Genomic DNA, 19,064 nt, shown 5'->3' on the forward strand with positions numbered 1-19,064 from the left:
TTTAAAACTAAAATATACTAATACGTGATACATCCATCTTGGATCGAGTTGTACTAGTGTCCATTGATGAACTTTTTATACTGATTAATGATAAATCACGCCGCAAAGGGAATCGATGGTCGCGCGACGGGATCTCTCAATTTCGTTTGGGCATACACTAAAATATACGGTATCACATTAATGCGTGTGTGTGTATGTGTATATGGATGGATTCCTTCTTGTGTGTTTGTGCAACTTAATGATCAACTGTGATTGTTTTGAATCCATCGAGATTCATTAATATGTATTTCTTCTTCTTACACGTCTATAAAACACACAGTTCCTATATCGCTCGAGATAAAATTCAATTTTCCTGTGTGCAATTCCGGCATATACGGCCACGATATCATCTAATGTACTTATTACTATAATAATAATAATAATAATAATAATAATAATAATAATAATAATAATAATAATAATAAAACTACTACTACTCCATACTTTGGTAAAGAAATGACCGTTAGAGTATAAAAATTAAAGAAAATAACGAAACAGTAGATATACCGATTTATCAACAACGAAATAAATTGTCATCTCGATACGGTAGCCGAGATATGTCAATCTAATTACTCGCCTTTCTCTCTCTCACTCGAAGAAAGAAGCAGCGCACGGAACAAGTCTCTCCTCCTCCTCCTCCTCCTCCTCCCGTATGATCGTTGCACGCGCGCACACACACACACACACACACACATGCGCGCGAGACGAGACACACGCATCGGGACAATTAATCGGACAACCGTGAGAGGTATACATACATATACTCCAGCAGGTACAATAGAATACTGTATAATAACAAGCATGGCATTATTATACGAACTCTGCTGCACGCGACTGTTATTGTTATTGTCATTGTTGTTATTATTATAATCATCATCATTATTATTATTATTATTACAATGTTGTGTGTTGTTTGATAGAGAGAAATTTTGGCTCACCTCCAAAGTGACTCTTGGTGCGTAGGTAGCTGACGCTGAGCCTGAGTATGCTGAGCCGATCGAGTTTACTCAGGATGTTCTGTTCGAAGGGCAGCAGCGAAGCCAGGGTGTCCAGTTCGGCGTTCAAGCGCTCCCGATGCCGCTTGCTCGGATTCGACTTTGTCACCCCATCCTTTTGCGGTGGCTTTAGACTGTAATCCAATATAGGTTATTGAAACGGTTTAGAGACGATGTGAAATATATACTGCGTGCCAGTCAATAAAAAAAAATAAAAAAAGGAAGAAAAAACAAAATAAAAAAAGGTACAAATACGTCTACGCGTCCGTTAATGATAAATAGCAAACAATGCGCGCTGCTATAATTGAGCTTTGTTTACAAGCGAAAAAAAAAATATATATATATATATATATATCTAGGGTCATCGGGTTATTCGTAGAGTGATAGTAACAACACGCTTCTTTCTACCCTACTAAGCATTTTAATGAATCAAAGCCGAGACATTTTACGCCACCCCGAGGCTTTCTTGTTGTCGTTATTATCATTCGAGTTTATTATTATTATTATTATTACTATTATTGTTATTATTATTTTACTTACAAAAGTCTCGACTCAGGTACGTGTACTTCAAAGTAAGTATATGTATGTGTGGTTTATCAATATATTTGTTTAGGCAAGTGGTGAATTAGTTAGGAAAAAAAAAGTTATTTTAATTGTATTACTAAATACAACACCAGATTACTATTCCATATCACAATAATTTTTATTAGTTTTTTATTTTTGTTTCTCGGTATTTGCAAGGTACAAATATTACGTCTACAAGTGTCAATTAAATTTACAAGAGGCTATGAATGTTTTATAAATTTATATTAGAATACTTGGGTGTATAAGTTGTTATCATCAAGGTATAAGTCTACTGATAATTTTTTTGCACATATTGCGCCATATTAAATGTGATCGTGTAATATACGTAAAATTTGAATGACATTCCGTACTCCGCATTCCCAAGTAAATTTGCTTTTTCCATATTTTGGATAGCTTTCACGTCAGCCAACAATAATTACCTACTTGGTTTGCAGATGATTATAGATGATGTCGTGAGTAAATTTCTTCAATGCGTATTATACAAAAATAAAATAACACGAGTTGAAATGTAATGGAAGTTTGATTTTCAGTTAAGCATGTCTAACGTATACCAAAGTACCTATACATATATTATAGCGGGGGGAGGGGCAGGGGGGAATTCCAATTGTATAAATATAGAGCAGGATGACCAGATAGAGATAGAGAACACAGATGAATGGCGTCGTCGCCATTTTGTAGTGCTCGCAGCACAAGGTTATCTCCGGCATCCCCCTGCGTGTATGTACCCCCTACGTATATTACATATACCAATGGAGTGGTGGCTGTATCAGCCGAGCATGGCTGAGAAGAAAGAAGGGGAGCAACCATCCATCATCCATCCCCCAGTACGAAGGTTCTGTATGTAATATGTAAAATTATTATGCGGGGTGTTACCTACTACCTACCTATCTGTATTTCGTATAGGAAAAGATAATAGAACCTAAGCAAGAAAGGAAGGAAGGAAGGAAGGAAGGAAGGAAGGAGAAAAGGAAGAAAGGCGCCTAAAACTATACCACTACGCTGAAAGAGGGAGGTGCACATCGGCGAGTTGAGTTTGATACGGCGCACGCGCCCCCTTCCCCGTTCAGTTATACTATGGATTTTTGACTCGGCGGCCTCCATATTATATACCCATCACCTACTACTGAGAGGGAATATACACGCACAATTATTGTATATACGCGGTAGCTATGATGATGATGATGATAGGTCGTGCTAGTGATGTGCTTGTATATATGTTATATATCTGTCTAGTTTGACTTTTTTTACGTTTGAACGAGCCAATAAAAGCTTTGGAATAGTTTTTTCTAACGCAGCTTTGCTGTCGCACACAGCTGCATGTGGACTAATGAGGGAAACGGTAGCCGCCGTTGTGCCGTGTACATCAGGAATCGTCCTTGTCTTAAAATTACGATATCACGCTTTTTTTTTTTTTTTTTTTTTTTTTTTCTTCTAAAAAAAAAAGGGAAAAAACGAGCACGAAGGAAAGAGAGGGGAGGGGTTGAGCCTAATGAAATTGGTAAATTAGGAAAGGGGCTCGGGAGTCGCGCGTTCATTACTTTTTTGCGTCAGATCGTCGTGGCTGATATATGGAGAGGTAAACCCGCGGCTCGCAATTAATCTTTCCTCGACCGGTGCTGCTGCTGCTGCTGCTACCTCTCGACCTATCTCTTTGTGAGTCGAATGATAATTAATGCGACGCAAGTTGGAGGAGCGAAGGTGATGGAAAGATAAAAGTGCAGATTTATTCATATACATCACAGTCAAAGACCATAACAATGACCCACAAGCATACATTACATATACCAGCTGATTGGCTACCTGAGGTGCGTACATGCGTATGCATATATATATAGCGCCACGCTAATTGAATTGTTGCTCTCTGGGTCCGAGCACCCTGCTTTTGTTTGGCGGGGAAATCACATACATACATGATTTCGGCATACTGCAGAGAGCGCGGGATTAAATATGGATGAGGAGGATCGTGATTTTTGCGTATCGGTTCGCCAAAGAGATGGCCACGAATAATGAGAGGCAGATGCAAAGAAAAGGAATAAAAAGAGAGGGAGAATTGTTGCCAGGGGCTATTTTGAAGAACTGTTGCAGCATTGAAATCAAGGCTTTTATCGACGCGAGGAGAGGCCTTAATGATACTCGTACATGGCTGCTCTGCGGTTGCCGTAGTGCCGTGGCGGTGGTGATGGTTGTTATATCGTGCGAAACCGGGGCAAAATCGAAGGAGAATGAAAAATCCGCTAATTTCAGGTGCGTGTACGTGTATTTATAACTGCACCGGTGCAGGCTGGTGTGGGCCCGACTGTCGGGTGTATGTATATAATATATACACGAGGGACCAAATGGCCGCCCTCAGGCGTCTTCTTTTTTACCCTCGTGGTGCAGTTTGAAAGGGAACGAGACTCGCGGTCGTTTGGCTCAAAAAAATCGTTTATACGTTTCGTTGGTTCCTTTGAAACGAAAAAAAAAAAAAAAAACATATCTCACAAGCTGCACTTTTATATTATCTATTGCACATGAAATTAATCGGGTGTAATTTTTCATTACATATACCTCGTGAGGCATCGACTTTCGAGATTTACGTAATTTTTTCGTTATAAAGATAGGACCTAGAACTTAGACCAGAGGTCAACTAGATGGCTATTCGTGACAATTAAGCATCTTTCAAATAAACGAAAACAACAAGAACAACATTTATGAATCGTCAAAAAAAAAAAAACTTTTGATTAGAGTTCGAGCCTGCACTTAAAGTGAAATTAAGCTGGACTAAAGAGAGGGAGAGAGCCCCAGGGGGCTCCATTCAGAGAGAGAGAGAGAGAGAGAGAGAGCTAGCGCTTAAAAGCTCGTTAGGGTGTAGGGTGCAGCGCACAAAAATAGTATCGAGCGAATTATTATTACCTATAATGTTTGACCTCGCGTTGCCTCTAATTACAGGGGCTGCAAAAAGCAGAACTCGCTTCTTTTTGCGATTGTCATCGGGCACTCTACGGCAACTCTGCGTTTTCTTGCCCGTTCATTGGCTAACGCATATGCTCGTGGGGAACAAAGAAAAAAAATAGAATATGCTAATGTGCCGCCCTATACAGTAGTCAGCTTCGATACGCGAACCGCCCGATGCACGTTACGCACATGAATAAGCGAGGGTGGAAAATATTTTTGGGCAAGAGAAAACTCAAGACCCACCGTAATATATAGGCGTATCTCTCTGAGTTGCGTTCACGCATCAAGAGACAATCGGCAACAGCGAGGGAGCATACGTGGTGTATGGTTTATACATACGCAGTGTATATCATGTATATACACAGACCCGAGATATAATAATAATAATATCGATGCGTTGGCATCGGCATAACCACGCAAGGGGGCGATAATTGCGTGAAAACATTAGGGCCCCCTCGAAGACACTTGAGAATATTTACAATATATATATATATATATATATATATTATCTCCAAGATTCGAGGAGGAGGACAGTAGCAGATTATTATTGGCTGCACCGGTGTGGGTATATCAACATTCACTAGTGCGTATACGGTGTAAAAAATGCAACAGGAGCTCACGCCACCCCCCTCTCCCTTCTACTCTCCCGGGGTCTACAGTATAAGGGGGAGGGAAGGGGGTACCTTATAGGTGGCAACTGTACGGAGGAGGAAATCGGCAGCGCGAAAACGACACGGCAGAGAGAAAGAACGAGAAATCACGAAATCACATCTCGCGATCTAGAGGAGGTGAAGGCAAGAGCGAAAGAAAAAGAAAAAAAAGAGAGAGAGACGTGGAATCCGCGCAATTAACTGGGCAGCAGCGTCCCACGCCCCGGGGGCTTTGTTTACAGGCAGCACAAGGTATATAGCGACGAAGAGCTGCGACGACGACGACGACTACTACTACTACTACGACAAAGTTACTCCTCTAGGTCCGTATCGAGCATCTCGAGTCTCTTCCTCCTATACCTGGTAGTAAGTAAAAGACGGGTGGTGGTAATGGTATTACATATATACATATATATATAGTTGCTGGTGGTTCAGCTTATATATTATACTCCAGCTTCACGCGACTTTTCGCGCTATACATGCAAGTACATAGGTATATTCATACGAGCAAGATTCGAGCCAAACTCTATGAACGCTGCGAGGAGCAGAGAGTTACAGAAGACCGAGAAGAGAGAAAAGGGACTTGACGATATTCAGTATAGGTATATATATACGCACGCGCGCACATAAATCTGTCATCGGGGGGGCCCCGTGCATGTATAAATAAAGATGTGTGTGTGTGTGTGTGTGTGATAGCGTTTTTCGAGAGAAAGAGAGAATAAAAAACGAGACACGAGTAATCAAGAGGGCGACGGTGGCGGCAGAGGGATGTTAATGAATCGTTGGGCAGCAGCAGCAGCGGGCTTCTTCTCTTATCCTCCGTGGGGCTTAATTCCCGCTAAACGCGCGACAATTATATATTCCGGGCATCCCAGGCACCACCACTGTTACTTCTTCGACAGGGATAAGGTGGAAAAGAAAAAAAAATAATAATAAAATAAAATAAAATAAATAAATAAATAAAATAAAATAAAAAGGAAAAAATGAAGGAGGAGGAAAGGCGACGAGAGCTCCGAGGCCTACCTAATAGAAATGCAAGCGGGGCCATGCCATGTGTGTGTATACACACGTGCGCCATAAATCGCAGGCCAGTCGTCGGCGAATTCAAGAATTCCGAGGAGGTGTACATATAGGTGTATATATATATATATATATATATATATATATATATATATATCTGCTGATGATGTTTGCTCTCGCGGATAAAAGAGGAGACCCCAGCAGGGCTAATCAGTCTTTGGAAAAGGGGGGAGAGGGATGAATTAATGAGGAGATACCCTTTGATACTTATAATATTATAATATATGCGTAATTACATGCACGCTCTCTTATAGTATACAACAATAATAAAAATAATAATAATAATAATAATAATAATAACAACAATGACTATTTACCTTTGATTTTCAATATTTTATATTATTTATACATAGGTAAGTTGAAATGTTATTAACGAGAGATGGGCTCTCACGTGCAAGAGTGCATGTATTCCACCGTAGCCCCGGTCGTGGCTGCTGCGCCTCCAAAACTCCGTGTGCGTGTAGGTGTATATATATGAGGTATAAGTAACGCATACGAATGTGTATATATATGTATACCCATGAAAAGATTTAACGAAAATGAGTATGCAGCATCGATAAATCAGACGAGAGTTATCATCCTTCGGAGAATAAAGGGGGGAGGGGGTGTATGTACCTATACCTATGTACCGCGTGATTAAAGCATAATATTGTAATAATGTTGGAAATTGTACGTCCGAAACAGATACAATAATCAAGTGCAACGTACAGTTGTATGAATTTTAATTTCTATGAGGGTTTTCAAATGGTGTTTGTTCCATCGGAGTGTCATTCCCCCCCCCCCCTTCCCAAGCCGTGGTGCATGTTGCAGAAGCAGAGCTTTTGGGAGAAAAAAGAAAATTGGCCTCAAGTGTAGCGGCAGCAGGAGAGATTAATTAAGCACGGCCGAGAGAGACTGAGCTAGATTTCCAAGTATTCACGCTCCGGCGAGAAGGAAGAGTCCCGATCGGCGGTACAAATCAAATTCGAATTCACACTCTCCTCCCTTGCGGCTGTTTCTCTTTTTTTTCTCTCTCTCTCTCTCTCTCTTTCTCCTTCGAGTGCGAGGAAAGACACCTACGTGCACGTACGTGTGTGCGAGTCAAAGAGAGGCGAAGATGTGGAGTGGCGATAATGAAGCGTGAAACAGAAGGCTTTTGCTTTTAGTGCTGCTGCTGCGGGGTGGAGACACACACACACACACACACACACACACACACACAACAATATATATATACGTATATTGACAGAACGGCAGCACGAGCAGCGTGCATGCCAAGAATGGAGGATTCCCCCAATTAATTAGCTCGGTAATTAGGCCACTTCTTTTCTTGTAGTATAAATATATATAGTAGGTGCACGTGTATGCAGGGCCCTATGCAAATGTTGCTACTGTCCGCCCTCCTCTCACTTTGCTCCAAACAACCCTCACGGTAGAGAGAGAGAGGGAGAGAGAGAGAGAGAGAGAGAGAGAAATTAAGACGTTTCTTGCTTATATGCATAAGTGTGTGCGTGGCTGAATGTTTTTGCGGGGGCGGAGAGGCGCAGCGGAAGTCGCGACAACACGTTCGAATTCTAATCTCGCGGCTCTCATCTCACACACAACAACACGTATAGGTATAGTTATATATATATATATATATATATACACACACACACGCGTGTGCTCTTCCTTCTCCTCTGATGATGCTGGCGTGACAACTCGTTCCGACAAAATTGTTTCGCGCGTGGGCGCAAAGAGGAGCCGTATACCCATGCATACATTTGTATGTAGATGTGGCGTTGACAACCCCCCATACGCTTTTTTACCGTCAACCCTCCTCCTCCTCCTCTTCCTCCCTTGGGCTGAGCTCGTTTGTACACTTTTTATGTCTTGTTCGTACAATTCTCTTGGTGCACCGAGACACTCTCTGCTTTATTATTATTTCGCTGATTGCTAATTTACTCTTACTACCCCGCCCGCTCGTATCATGCCGTGTATGCTCAATTGTCTCTGCACCCACTTGTTTTATCATGATTATGAAGGATATGATATACAGAAACCCAGGTTATTAATTTTTAGTAAAACAAACTCCCGACGGAGTATATGAAGGGACTGTAAGGGAGTGTGTGTTGGGTAGTTTTAATTAATTAATTGTAACTATAACCTAGTGGGGGGGGGGGGTTGGCGTATAGGGACATTGGGGAAATTAAATTGTAATTTAATGGAAATCAGGTGTAGGAGGAGTTGCTGCTGCGGATTGATAGCGTTGAAAGAACAAGGAGGAGCCAGCCGACAGAGTAAAAGAAAGTAAGAAACGGAATTCCGAAAGTGTCGACGCGACAGATTAACACGGGCCCGATCGATCGAAGGGGACCGAGGAGTGGAAAGAGCCGGAATGAATAATTGAGAAAAAAAGTATGAGGAGCGGCGCGGGGATTAAACGTCAGAGAGGAGGAGATGGATGTTTCCGCCTGGTCCGTGGTGGCCCCAGAAATAAGGCATACATTTCGCAGATTCGGGTGCGTGTGTAAGTACCTATACAATCACGGGCCTGCAGGGGATCCAACTGCTTTTACCTTACTTGGTTGCTTGAGTTCTAGTCCGTGCACTATGGCACAGTCAGTCGCGCGTATTCGTGGGTTCCAGAGACAGGATCGTATAAAACAAGTCCGTACGTTTGTATTTTACATTTCTACAAAATTATTCTGAATGAAATAGAACTTATGTAACACAATTTTTTTTTTTTTTTTCTTTTTCCTTCTATCACTATTTAAGTAGAAGTGAATTTAAAGAAGCAGTCATCGACTATGAATGGCTGTTCACTTAAAAATAATTTCATGTTATTCGGCCAATGCAAATAATATATCGTGTGTTAACGCAGTCACTCGCACGATGTCATGTACGTCCTAATTTCGAATCCGATTTGACACTACCCACAATTTAACCTCAATAAACATGGTTTAATTTTCGCCCCTTTTCCATCGTATGTCCAAACACAAAATCTGTTAATTGTTAATGAGTTAAAATAAAAGGTTCAAGCGAACAATCAGACAAATTTATGATCAGTTCATATTTGGGCTAGATACAATACATTTTTTACATAAATATAGGTATATACTTATTATAAACTACGAAATCGATACGAATGTCAACACTGACAACACAAGACTGCCGTAGTATGGATGTGAGGAGGCGAATTTATGAGAGGCACCTCGGAAGGAATACCTGTAGGTACCTATAAGTATAGACACGATATTCAGATTCCCACATGTTTCAAAATGTGACTTTTCTGGGGTATGTTTTTTTTTTCTTTGCTCGTTCCAACTTTTTCACCATATTCACGTGTACCAAATGAAAAGTGCTAAAAAAAAATGGACCGACAAAAAAAAGGAGCAAGCGAAGGATTAGGTACAACGAGAGAGGGAGACGAAAAAAAAGGGAATTATCGGTAGGGCCCGTCTCCATGGTTCGTGGCGAGGAGAGCAATTATCCTAATGGATTCAAAGTCGCACCCTGCGACTCTTTCTCTTTTCTCCGAGTATATAGCTGGTATAAGTAGCTGTTGTAACAAAAGTGCTCGGACGGTCGGTCGCGCGCGCGCTCGCTCACTCCCCCCCCCCTCCGAAGAAGAAGAAGAAGAAGAGATGGTAATGAATCGATACCGGTGCAGCAGCAGCGCATACCAGGAGCTTGTATTATATCCCCCTACGGAAGAGTCTACTGCTGCTCCTTAACTTGTTGCAAAAGTCAAGAGACTGAGACTGAGAGAGAGAGAGAGAGAGTCGTGTGGTAGCTGCTGGTGTCTGTTCCGATCGATATTCGCAAACTGCAGGAGAAGAGAGGAGAGAGAAGCTTCACTCGCGGCCGGGGCCCGATCGATCGAGAGAAAACGAGCAACTTTTGCATGACTCTGGGTAGCCAAGCCAAAAGACCGAGAGAGTCTCTTGAGAAAGGAATCACGATGATTCCGAGGCTATGCTTGTTGTTGTTTTTTTTTTTTTTTTTTTTTCCTCCCTCTCCAGAAGAACTGCATCTCGCACCAAGAATTCGTGACTGTCAATTCGGGGCCCTAAACGCTTCTATTAAATGGATATCTGCACACACTACAACGTGCAGGGTAACCTATCCTAGTAGGTATACCTGTATGTAAAGTATAATTCATATAATTGAATGGAAGTAGTGGAATTTTCGGTTATTATACGGAAAAAACAAATATTATTCGTACTAATTAGACTAATTATATAACATCGTTTTCCTTCTAAACTGGAAAAAGCACGCACGCACACGAGTGATGGTGTAGGAGAGGGATGTATATATGTATATACATGTATAGTTAATTTACATTTGCCACATCAAATTGCACTTGCCTCTACTGTTGTTGTATATTATCATACAGCTGGTTATAATAATAATAATAATAATAATAATAATAATAATAATAATAATAATAATAATATTGCAAGTGTACTTTATTATACTAGGCCTGCATGCGAGCGCGCCAGCCAACTTTTCGTCCACGACTCAAGTATAAAACATCGGAGTAGCAGCGGCAACCAAACTGCACAACACACACATACAAAATCAGGTGCCAAGTGCGTGTAGGATTGCATTGATTGAAACGTGAACCACCACCGCACTGCGGAGTATATATAGCAAGTAGAAAAAGGACGGGGGTGTTTTAAAGCTGTGCAACCCAATATCCCTTCTTAGGAGAATATATATATATATATATATATATATATATATATATAGTAGGTGGTAATGTACAAGATATGCGGACGGACGAACGGACGGAATACTCGTACACTGTGCCTACATATTTAAGTAGGTAATATAAATGAATAGCGGGCTCGACTTTCTTTCTTCCAGAGTCGCGCTCTTTGCCGTGTATTGTAATATATTGTACGGACGCAGCCCTAGCAGCGGATCCACCACTTGTTACCTCGAGGATGGAAGATCGATCGGGGAGACAAACGCTTTGAAGAAAAGTTATCCGAGGACAAGGTGGCGGAGTATCGGGTTCCACTACTTTGTGCTGCCCGGATGAACACTTGTTCGTGCACCCGCATATATACTGAGGTGCAACGAATGGCATATGCAAGGGTTAGGCAATTGTGGTGGTCCCCTTTAAACGGTGGCAACTGTAAAGATGAAATAAAAATGACATTTCAAAATACATTGTGTATACATAACATATAATGTACCTGGAGGAGGATGGCATGAGAATTGTATATAACGACGACGACGGTGAAGATTATCGCGAAACGTTGCATTTAGACGTAAATACATCTGCGCGGATTCTCCTCCTGTACCTGTGCTTTTCTCCGTTCTTCGGCTACAGCATCAGCATCCCCGAGTTAATGATCTTTTTCAAGGTAGTCTTGATAGTTTGATTGCACGCTCGGCTCGCTCGCGAAAACAGACGAGAATGCGGGAATGAATAAACGCTTCGCCGGCTGCACTGGCCTCGAAACGTTACCGATCTTGCCCGAGTTCCGATCGAAACTCTAGATAAACTTTTTTTTTTTTTTTTTTTTTTTTTTTTCAATCGTCGACCATCTCTGTTTGGACACCCTGTATTTTGGACAGCTCGGCTTCGACTTGAAACCGCCCGAGCGTAAGTTGGCGCGCTCGATTGTGAGACCGGCGCTCGTCCCTCCTTCCTCAGGTCTTTGGGCTCGTTGTCCCAACAGAGCAATTGCGTAAAAAAAAAAAAAAAAAAAAAAAAAAAAAATTTGATCATCACTGAAATGTTTAAGCAAGGGAATCCCACCTTCCCCCTCCCCTCGATTTTGGAGTCAGTCGAGGTGAGCAAAGGTATAAAATAATGAAAAAAAGAAAAAAGAAATCTCAGCAATTTTCCCAGCTAAGCCGGCTAATCGGTTTCCCAACATTTGCGGGTCTTCGCGCTCTGAGTGTGTGCTTTAACCGTGCAAGCGTATAGCGCCCATGTACATGTATATAAAAAAAAGAAGAAAAAAAACAAGCGTCACGTACGTATATACGCTCGGATAATCGTAAGCTCTGTGGGAGAGAGGGAAAAAAAAAAAAAAAAAAAAAAAAAAAAAAGAGGCGAACCGGAGCGGCGATATCTATTGGATTATTCGCCGAGAAGCCGCGGTTGGGAGGCATCTCTGTGCTGCTGCTGCTGGTGCTGCTTGCCTCCGCCGCTGCTGTTGGATTCGGGATCATAGTAATCTCGTTTGCCGGCCAGCCCTTTTTTTATTTGTATCTGTGTTACAGCTGTTGTTGATCGGCCTATCCTAGTTGTGCGTCCGTAGGGGGGCCACGCCCTGGCCTCGGGCGGTATTGAAGTCACCGAGACCAGTTGCCGTACCAACGACGCCCCAAAAAAGTCAACTCTCTTCAACTTTTTCGAAAGCCCGTCGTCGTTTCGGATGGTTCTTGTCTTTCATGGCCTCTCCTTCGAAACGTCCACAACAGTCCGGCCGAAAACAAACGGGTTGGGTCGAAGGTAAAAAAAAAAGGGATAGAGAGAGAGAGAGAGAGAGAGAGAGCAAAGGGAGATGTATCATCTAGGAGAAAAAAAAACAAAAGAAAGAAAAAAAAAGAAACGCGCGTACACGCGGGCAATAAGCCTCGGGAGAGCAGCAAAGGTCGGAGCTCGTGTTGATGCGTGTGCGTGTATATGTGCGTGCCTTTTTTTTCCTCCCATCTCTCTCTCTCTCTCTCTCTCTCTCGCAGGTAGGCTGTATACCCATGGAGGTTTCGCTGGACTGCGAGCCCCCCGTGGGGGGTTACATGAGCATGATCTCATTAAGGCCTGCTCTAGGGTGGCTTTAGTCCGTAGAGGTACGCGCCGACGGGCTAGCCGCAATCCCGACGAGTGCCAAAGCCGCTCTGTCGAGCCTCGGATAACCCGTACACCCGTACCACTTTCTTTCTCACTCGCTCGCTCGTACGCCTCGAAGCCTCGAATTTCCTCCAAAGAGGACAAGTAGAGCCGTCGTCGTTGTCTGGCTGCGAGCGACGCGACGACGGCTCATGCGGACTATCTATGTCTCCACTGCACACACATACCTACACATCCACCTACCGAACCGCATCGGATCAAAAGCTCGGCTTATCTCCACCGATGGGAGGGGGGGGCGTAGGAAAGAGAGGGTTATCTCGCGTTTTCTAATGCTATTAGCCGGGAAAGATATAAGTTGGGCCGCAAAGGGATTCATCCCTCTCTCTGAAAGCGGCAAATGTTTTGTTTCGCGAGGTTTCGTGGGATGATCTGGGGACGATTTATCGGGGTTCTTTTCTAGGTGTTACACACATATACCTACCTATGGGGTTGCTCGGGGGAAAGAAGGGGCTCAGGGGATGATGGTGTTGGATACGAGGCCCTTGAAACAATGTAGCAACGACAGGGTTGCAGAGAAATTGTCCTCTTTTTTCTCTTGAGAATCCGTTGCTCGTAGGGAGTTGTTGTTGTTGTTGTTTTTACTTGAACTCTGCTCTTCAATGTTTTGGGAAATTTGTAAAATGTTGAAAATTAAATGCCTACGTTTAAAAAGAAAACGAGACAAAACGAGCGGTTGCCGGCCTAGTTTCGGGACAATTGATCAGTCGGGCTATCGGTAGCCTCCCGGTGTCTCTGTTTACGCGTGGCGGGGTCGAACGTAAGCCCGAGTGTGGGGAGAAAAGAGCGGGGGACGCGAGGGGACGCACGGACAGTCGATCCTTGACCGATTGCGTATCAGACCTTAAAGCGAATCAACCACAAAAACAACGGCGCAACAAATGCCCGCACTCCCCTTTAACGCTGAGCTCAAATTGAGCGCCAACCACCGTCATTACGGGCGAAAATTACGCGAGAACAAAAACGAAAACGGGGAAGAAGGTTCCCAAAAGTCGTAAGGAGCCGATACGATCGTTGGGTAGGTAGGTACGAAGTACATGGTAAAAAAAAAAAAAAAACAGTATCTCGGGCGCAAACTGACCTCGTTAGAATCAAGAAGAAATAGAGGAGAAGGAGGAGGGGCTCGCCCCAGCATCCGGCAATAAAAGCCCTCGGGCGTACAAGGGCGCCTCGCTTTTTCTCGGCGATTTTCCGAGGAAAGAGGGCCCCAGCGGCGGCGTGGGAATATACCGTGTTGTTGTTGTTTTACGTGCTCGTTCTGCTGCAAACAGACACAGGAGTATGAAGGAAAACTCGAAGAAGGATCGAAGAAAAAAAAAGTATCCGGAGAGGAGGAAGCCCACCTCCGCGCTCGACTGTCCAAAAGTGTTTCCGACGACCGGGCTCTTGACGCGGATCTCTCTCTCTCTCTCTCTCTCTGAGGGAACCACTGCGGCCACCGGAGCAGCTTTAATCGTTCGATTCCTGTCTCGCTCGTGTGCGCCTACTTGCAACGGGAATGGGGCCAGAGGCTTCCCCGGGAAGTCCTGGTTAATTTTTGGATTTTTGTTTCTCTCTCCCGCGAGACTCCCCCAACGATTGTGAAAATTGATTCGTTTATTGGCGCAATCATTCAGTACGAGCTCTCGTAAATTTGGCAAGCTGGTTAACGAGAGATTTATTGCAGGCGTCTTCTTTTACATGTATAGGTACGTACTTGTGTGCGATTTTTGCGAGGGGCTGTCCACGGGATTCAAAAGATTTGAATCTTTATTTGAATCTCTGTTGAATCTTGTATCATTTTTGAATCTCTAATAAAATTAATGTGAAATTGACCTACGATATATAATAAAATGGTATAATTGTATTAAAAACTTTTCAAGATATTGATGTTTAAACATCGTTTTGATAATAATTGGATCCCACATCATATATATTATACAAGTTTGTTTTGTATGCCTTTGTAATAGGCACCATTACTTATTTAAAATAACACATGGTTGGTTATATCGGAGTACTTTAATCTCAATTATTAATGTACACACGTTTGTTATTGTTATTAATGTGATGAATAATATTGATAAATATAATTCAATTAGAACGTATATCACATGACACAAACATCGACAGGTGTAAAAATACTAATTAAGGTAGCTCCCTTGCGAAATCCTACGGAATGAAGTATGTTTCATTCAATAGATTTTAATCCACTGAATCCAATGGTGTCCTTGTTTATACCACAAGTGGAGCCAAATCTCGAGATATTTTAGCTTAAAGTTGAATATTTTAACACGAGCTCAAATGGCAGAGCATAAAAATATCAGCTTTACAGGCATTTCCCAACACACAATAAAAAATCTGAGCAGACAAATTATGATGTACTTGTAGAAAAATCCCTGTTCTTCTCAATCCTGTCATGTAAAATGCTGGTAATGAGGCATTTTTCAAAGATATTTGCCAAGGAAGATGTAAAAATCAGCTTCATGGTTATAAATGACTGTAGCAGAATACGAACACTGATGTACGTATATACGTATACATACACAAGTGAAACTCACCTACTTAACTAGAGCAGTAGACAAGGGAGCTACCTTAATAAAGAAACCATATTTACCTTGATTTTTACATCAATTCAGTTCCCTTCATTTCATGAAATGATTAAATAATTCTTGTTTTCAATAAAACTGAACATTCAAATGAATCTAATCACGGCTCATCGAAATAATCTTTTTTTCTCAGCGTGTTATACCCATACATTTACCAGCATTTTTCTACAAGATTTTTCTAGTCTAAAAAAAATGCAAACATTTACATTTAAACAACGGCTGTCTTTAAAAAAAAATCATTGGCGATACAAAAAAGATTCAAAAGGTATTCAAATGAAATTCAATTGCGATTCAACCACCATTCAATGGAGATTTGAATCTTGAATCTATCAGACTACAGATAAAGGCCCCATTTACTCGAACTGTTACTCGAAGCGGTACTAAAGATTCAGGCATCGTGAGAAATTTTATTAGATATCCAAGTTAAATTACAACTAAGCAACATTGATAGTAGGCAATATGCTTTTTTTCGATGAAACTTCTCATTTGTTACTGTTAATGTGACATTTTTATTTGGCGTGATCAATAAATGTCAATGAATTTAAAAATAGACTTTCATATAAAATCAGACAAATTAAGTTTTTTTGAGTACTGTATTTCAATGCATATACCGATATGCATTGGTAAAATATTTTGAATCTAAAAATTGAGGTTCAGAGATTTACGTTAAAACAACGGCTGTCTTTGAAAAAAATTTATTGGCGATACAAAAAAGATTCAAAAGGTATTCAAATGAAATTCAATTGCGATTCAACCACCATTCAATGGAGATTTGAATCTTGAATCTATCAGACTACAGATAAAGGCCCCATTCACTCGAACTGTTACTCGAAGCGGTACGAAAGATTCAGGCATTATGAGTAATTTTATTAAATATCCAAGTAAAATTACAACTAAGCAACATTGATAGTAGGCAATATGCTTTTTTTTTATGAAACTACTCATTTATAACTGTTAATGTGACATTTTTATTTGGCGTGATCAATAAATGTCAATGAATTTAAAAATAGACTTTCATATCAAATCAGCCAAATGAAGTTTTTTTTACTACTGCATTCCAATGCATATACCGATGCAAGTGGTAAAATATTTCGAATCTAAAAATTGAGATTCAGAGATTTACGTTTAAACAACGGCTGTCTTTGAAAAAAATTTATTGGCGATACAAAAAAGATTCAAAAGGTATTCAAATGAAATTCAATTGCGGTTCAACCACCATTCAATGGAGATTTGAATCTTGAATCTATCAGACTACAGATAAAGGCCCCATTCACTCGAACTGTTACTCGAAGCGGTACTAAAGATTCAGGCATCGTGAGAAATTTTATTAGATATCCAAGTTAAATTACAACTAAGCAACATTGATAGTAGGCAATATGCTTTTTTTCGATGAAACTTCTCATTTGTTACTGTTAATGTGACATTTTTATTTGGCGTGATCAATAAATGTCAATGAATTTAAAAATAGACTTTCATATCAAATCAGCCAAATGAAGTTTTTTTTACTACTGCATTCCAATGCATATACCGATGCAAGTGGTAAAATATTTCGAATCTAAAAATTGAGGTTCAGAGATTTACGTTTAAACAACGGCTGTCTTTGAAAAAAATTTATTGGCGATACAAAAAAGATTCAAAAGGTATTCAAATGAAATTCAATTGCGATTCAACTACCATTCAATGGAGATTTGAATCTTGAATCCATCAGACTACAGATAAAGGCCCCATTTACTCGAACTGTTACTCGAAGCGGTACTAAAGATTCAGGCATCGTGAGAAATTTTATTAGATATCCAAGTTAAATTACAACTAAGCAACATTGATAGTAGGCAATATGCTTTTTTTCGATGAAACTCCTCATTTGTTACTGTTAATGTGACATTTTTATTTGGCGTGATCAATAAATGTCAATGAATTTAAAAATAGACTTTCATATCAAATCAGCCAAATGAAGTTTTTTTTACTACTGCATTCCAATGCATATACCGATGCAAGTGGTAAAATATTTCGAATCTAAAAATTGAGGTTCAGAGATTTACGTTTAAACAACGGCTGTCTTTGAAAAAAATTTATTGGCGATACAAAAAAGATTCAAAAGGTATTCAAATGAAATTCAATTGCGATTCAACCACCATTCAATGGAGATTTGAATCTTGAATCCATCAGACTACAGATAAAGGCCCCATTTACTCGAACTGTTACTCGAAGCGGTACTAAAGATTCAGGCATCGTGAGAAATTTTATTAGATATCCAAGTTAAATTACAACTAAGCAACATTGATAGTAGGCAATATGCTTTTTTTCGATGAAACTCCTCATTTGTTACTGTTAATGTGACATTTTTATTTGGCGTGATCAATAAATGTCAATGAATTTAAAAATAGACTTTCATATCAAATCAGCCAAATGAAGTTTTTTTTACTACTGCATTCCAATGCATATACCGATGCAAGTGGTAAAATATTTCGAATCTAAAAATTGAGGTTCAGAGATTTACGTTTAAACAACGGCTGTCTTTGAAAAAAATTTATTGGCGATACAAAAAAGATTCAAAAGGTATTCAAATGAAATTCAATTGCGATTCAACTACCATTCAATGGAGATTTGAATCTTGAATCTATCAGACTACAGATAAAGGCCCCATTTACTCGAACTGTTACTCGAAGCGGTACTAAAGATTCAGGCATCGTGAGAAATTTTATTAGATATCCAAGTTAAATTACAACTAAGCAACATTGATAGTAGGCAATATGCTTTTTTTCGATGAAACTCCTCATTTGTTACTGTTAATGTGACATTTTTATTTGGCGTGATCAATAAATGTCAATGAATTTAAAAATAGCCTTTCATATCAAATCAGCCAAATGAAGTTTTTTTTACTACTGCATTCCAATGCATATACCGATGCAAGTGGTAAAATATTTGGAATCTAAAAATTGAGGTTCAGAGATTTACGTTTAAACAACGGCTGTCTTTGAAAAAAATTTATTGGCGATACAAAAAAGATTCAAAAGGTATTCAAATGAAATTCAATTGCGGTTCAACCACCATTCAATGGAGATTTGAATCTTGAATCTATCAGACTACAGATAAAGGCCCCATTCACTCGAACTGTTACTCGAAGCGGTACTAAAGATTCAGGCATCGTGAGAAATTTTATTAGATATCCAAGTTAAATTACAACTAAGCAACATTGATAGTAGGCAATATGCTTTTTTTCGATGAAACTTCTCATTTGTTACTGTTAATGTGACATTTTTATTTGGCGTGATCAATAAATGTCAATGAATTTAAAAATAGACTTTCATATCAAATCAGCCAAATGAAGTTTTTTTTACTACTGCATTCCAATGCATATACCGAT

The 19,064-nt window shown here is 40.4% G+C and overlaps 1 protein-coding gene across 1 annotated transcript in view; it reads right to left on the bottom strand.

The window, feature by feature from the left end:
* Positions 1 to 19,064, bottom strand: part of ss (aryl hydrocarbon receptor spineless) — a 67,089-nt gene that overhangs the window by 32,879 nt on the left and 15,146 nt on the right. The window contains exon 2 of the mRNA XM_089595129.1: positions 978 to 1,168. Within this exon, the coding sequence (XP_089451255.1) occupies positions 978 to 1,168 (191 nt within the window). The remainder of the gene's footprint in view (positions 1 to 977; positions 1,169 to 19,064) is intronic.

Source organism: Copidosoma floridanum, unplaced genomic scaffold (genome assembly GCF_036245765.1).
Source record: "Copidosoma floridanum isolate Cflo_tuat_1 unplaced genomic scaffold, Cflo_Japanese_pri ptg000025l, whole genome shotgun sequence".
NCBI classification, from domain to species: Eukaryota; Metazoa; Arthropoda; class Insecta; order Hymenoptera; family Encyrtidae; genus Copidosoma; species Copidosoma floridanum.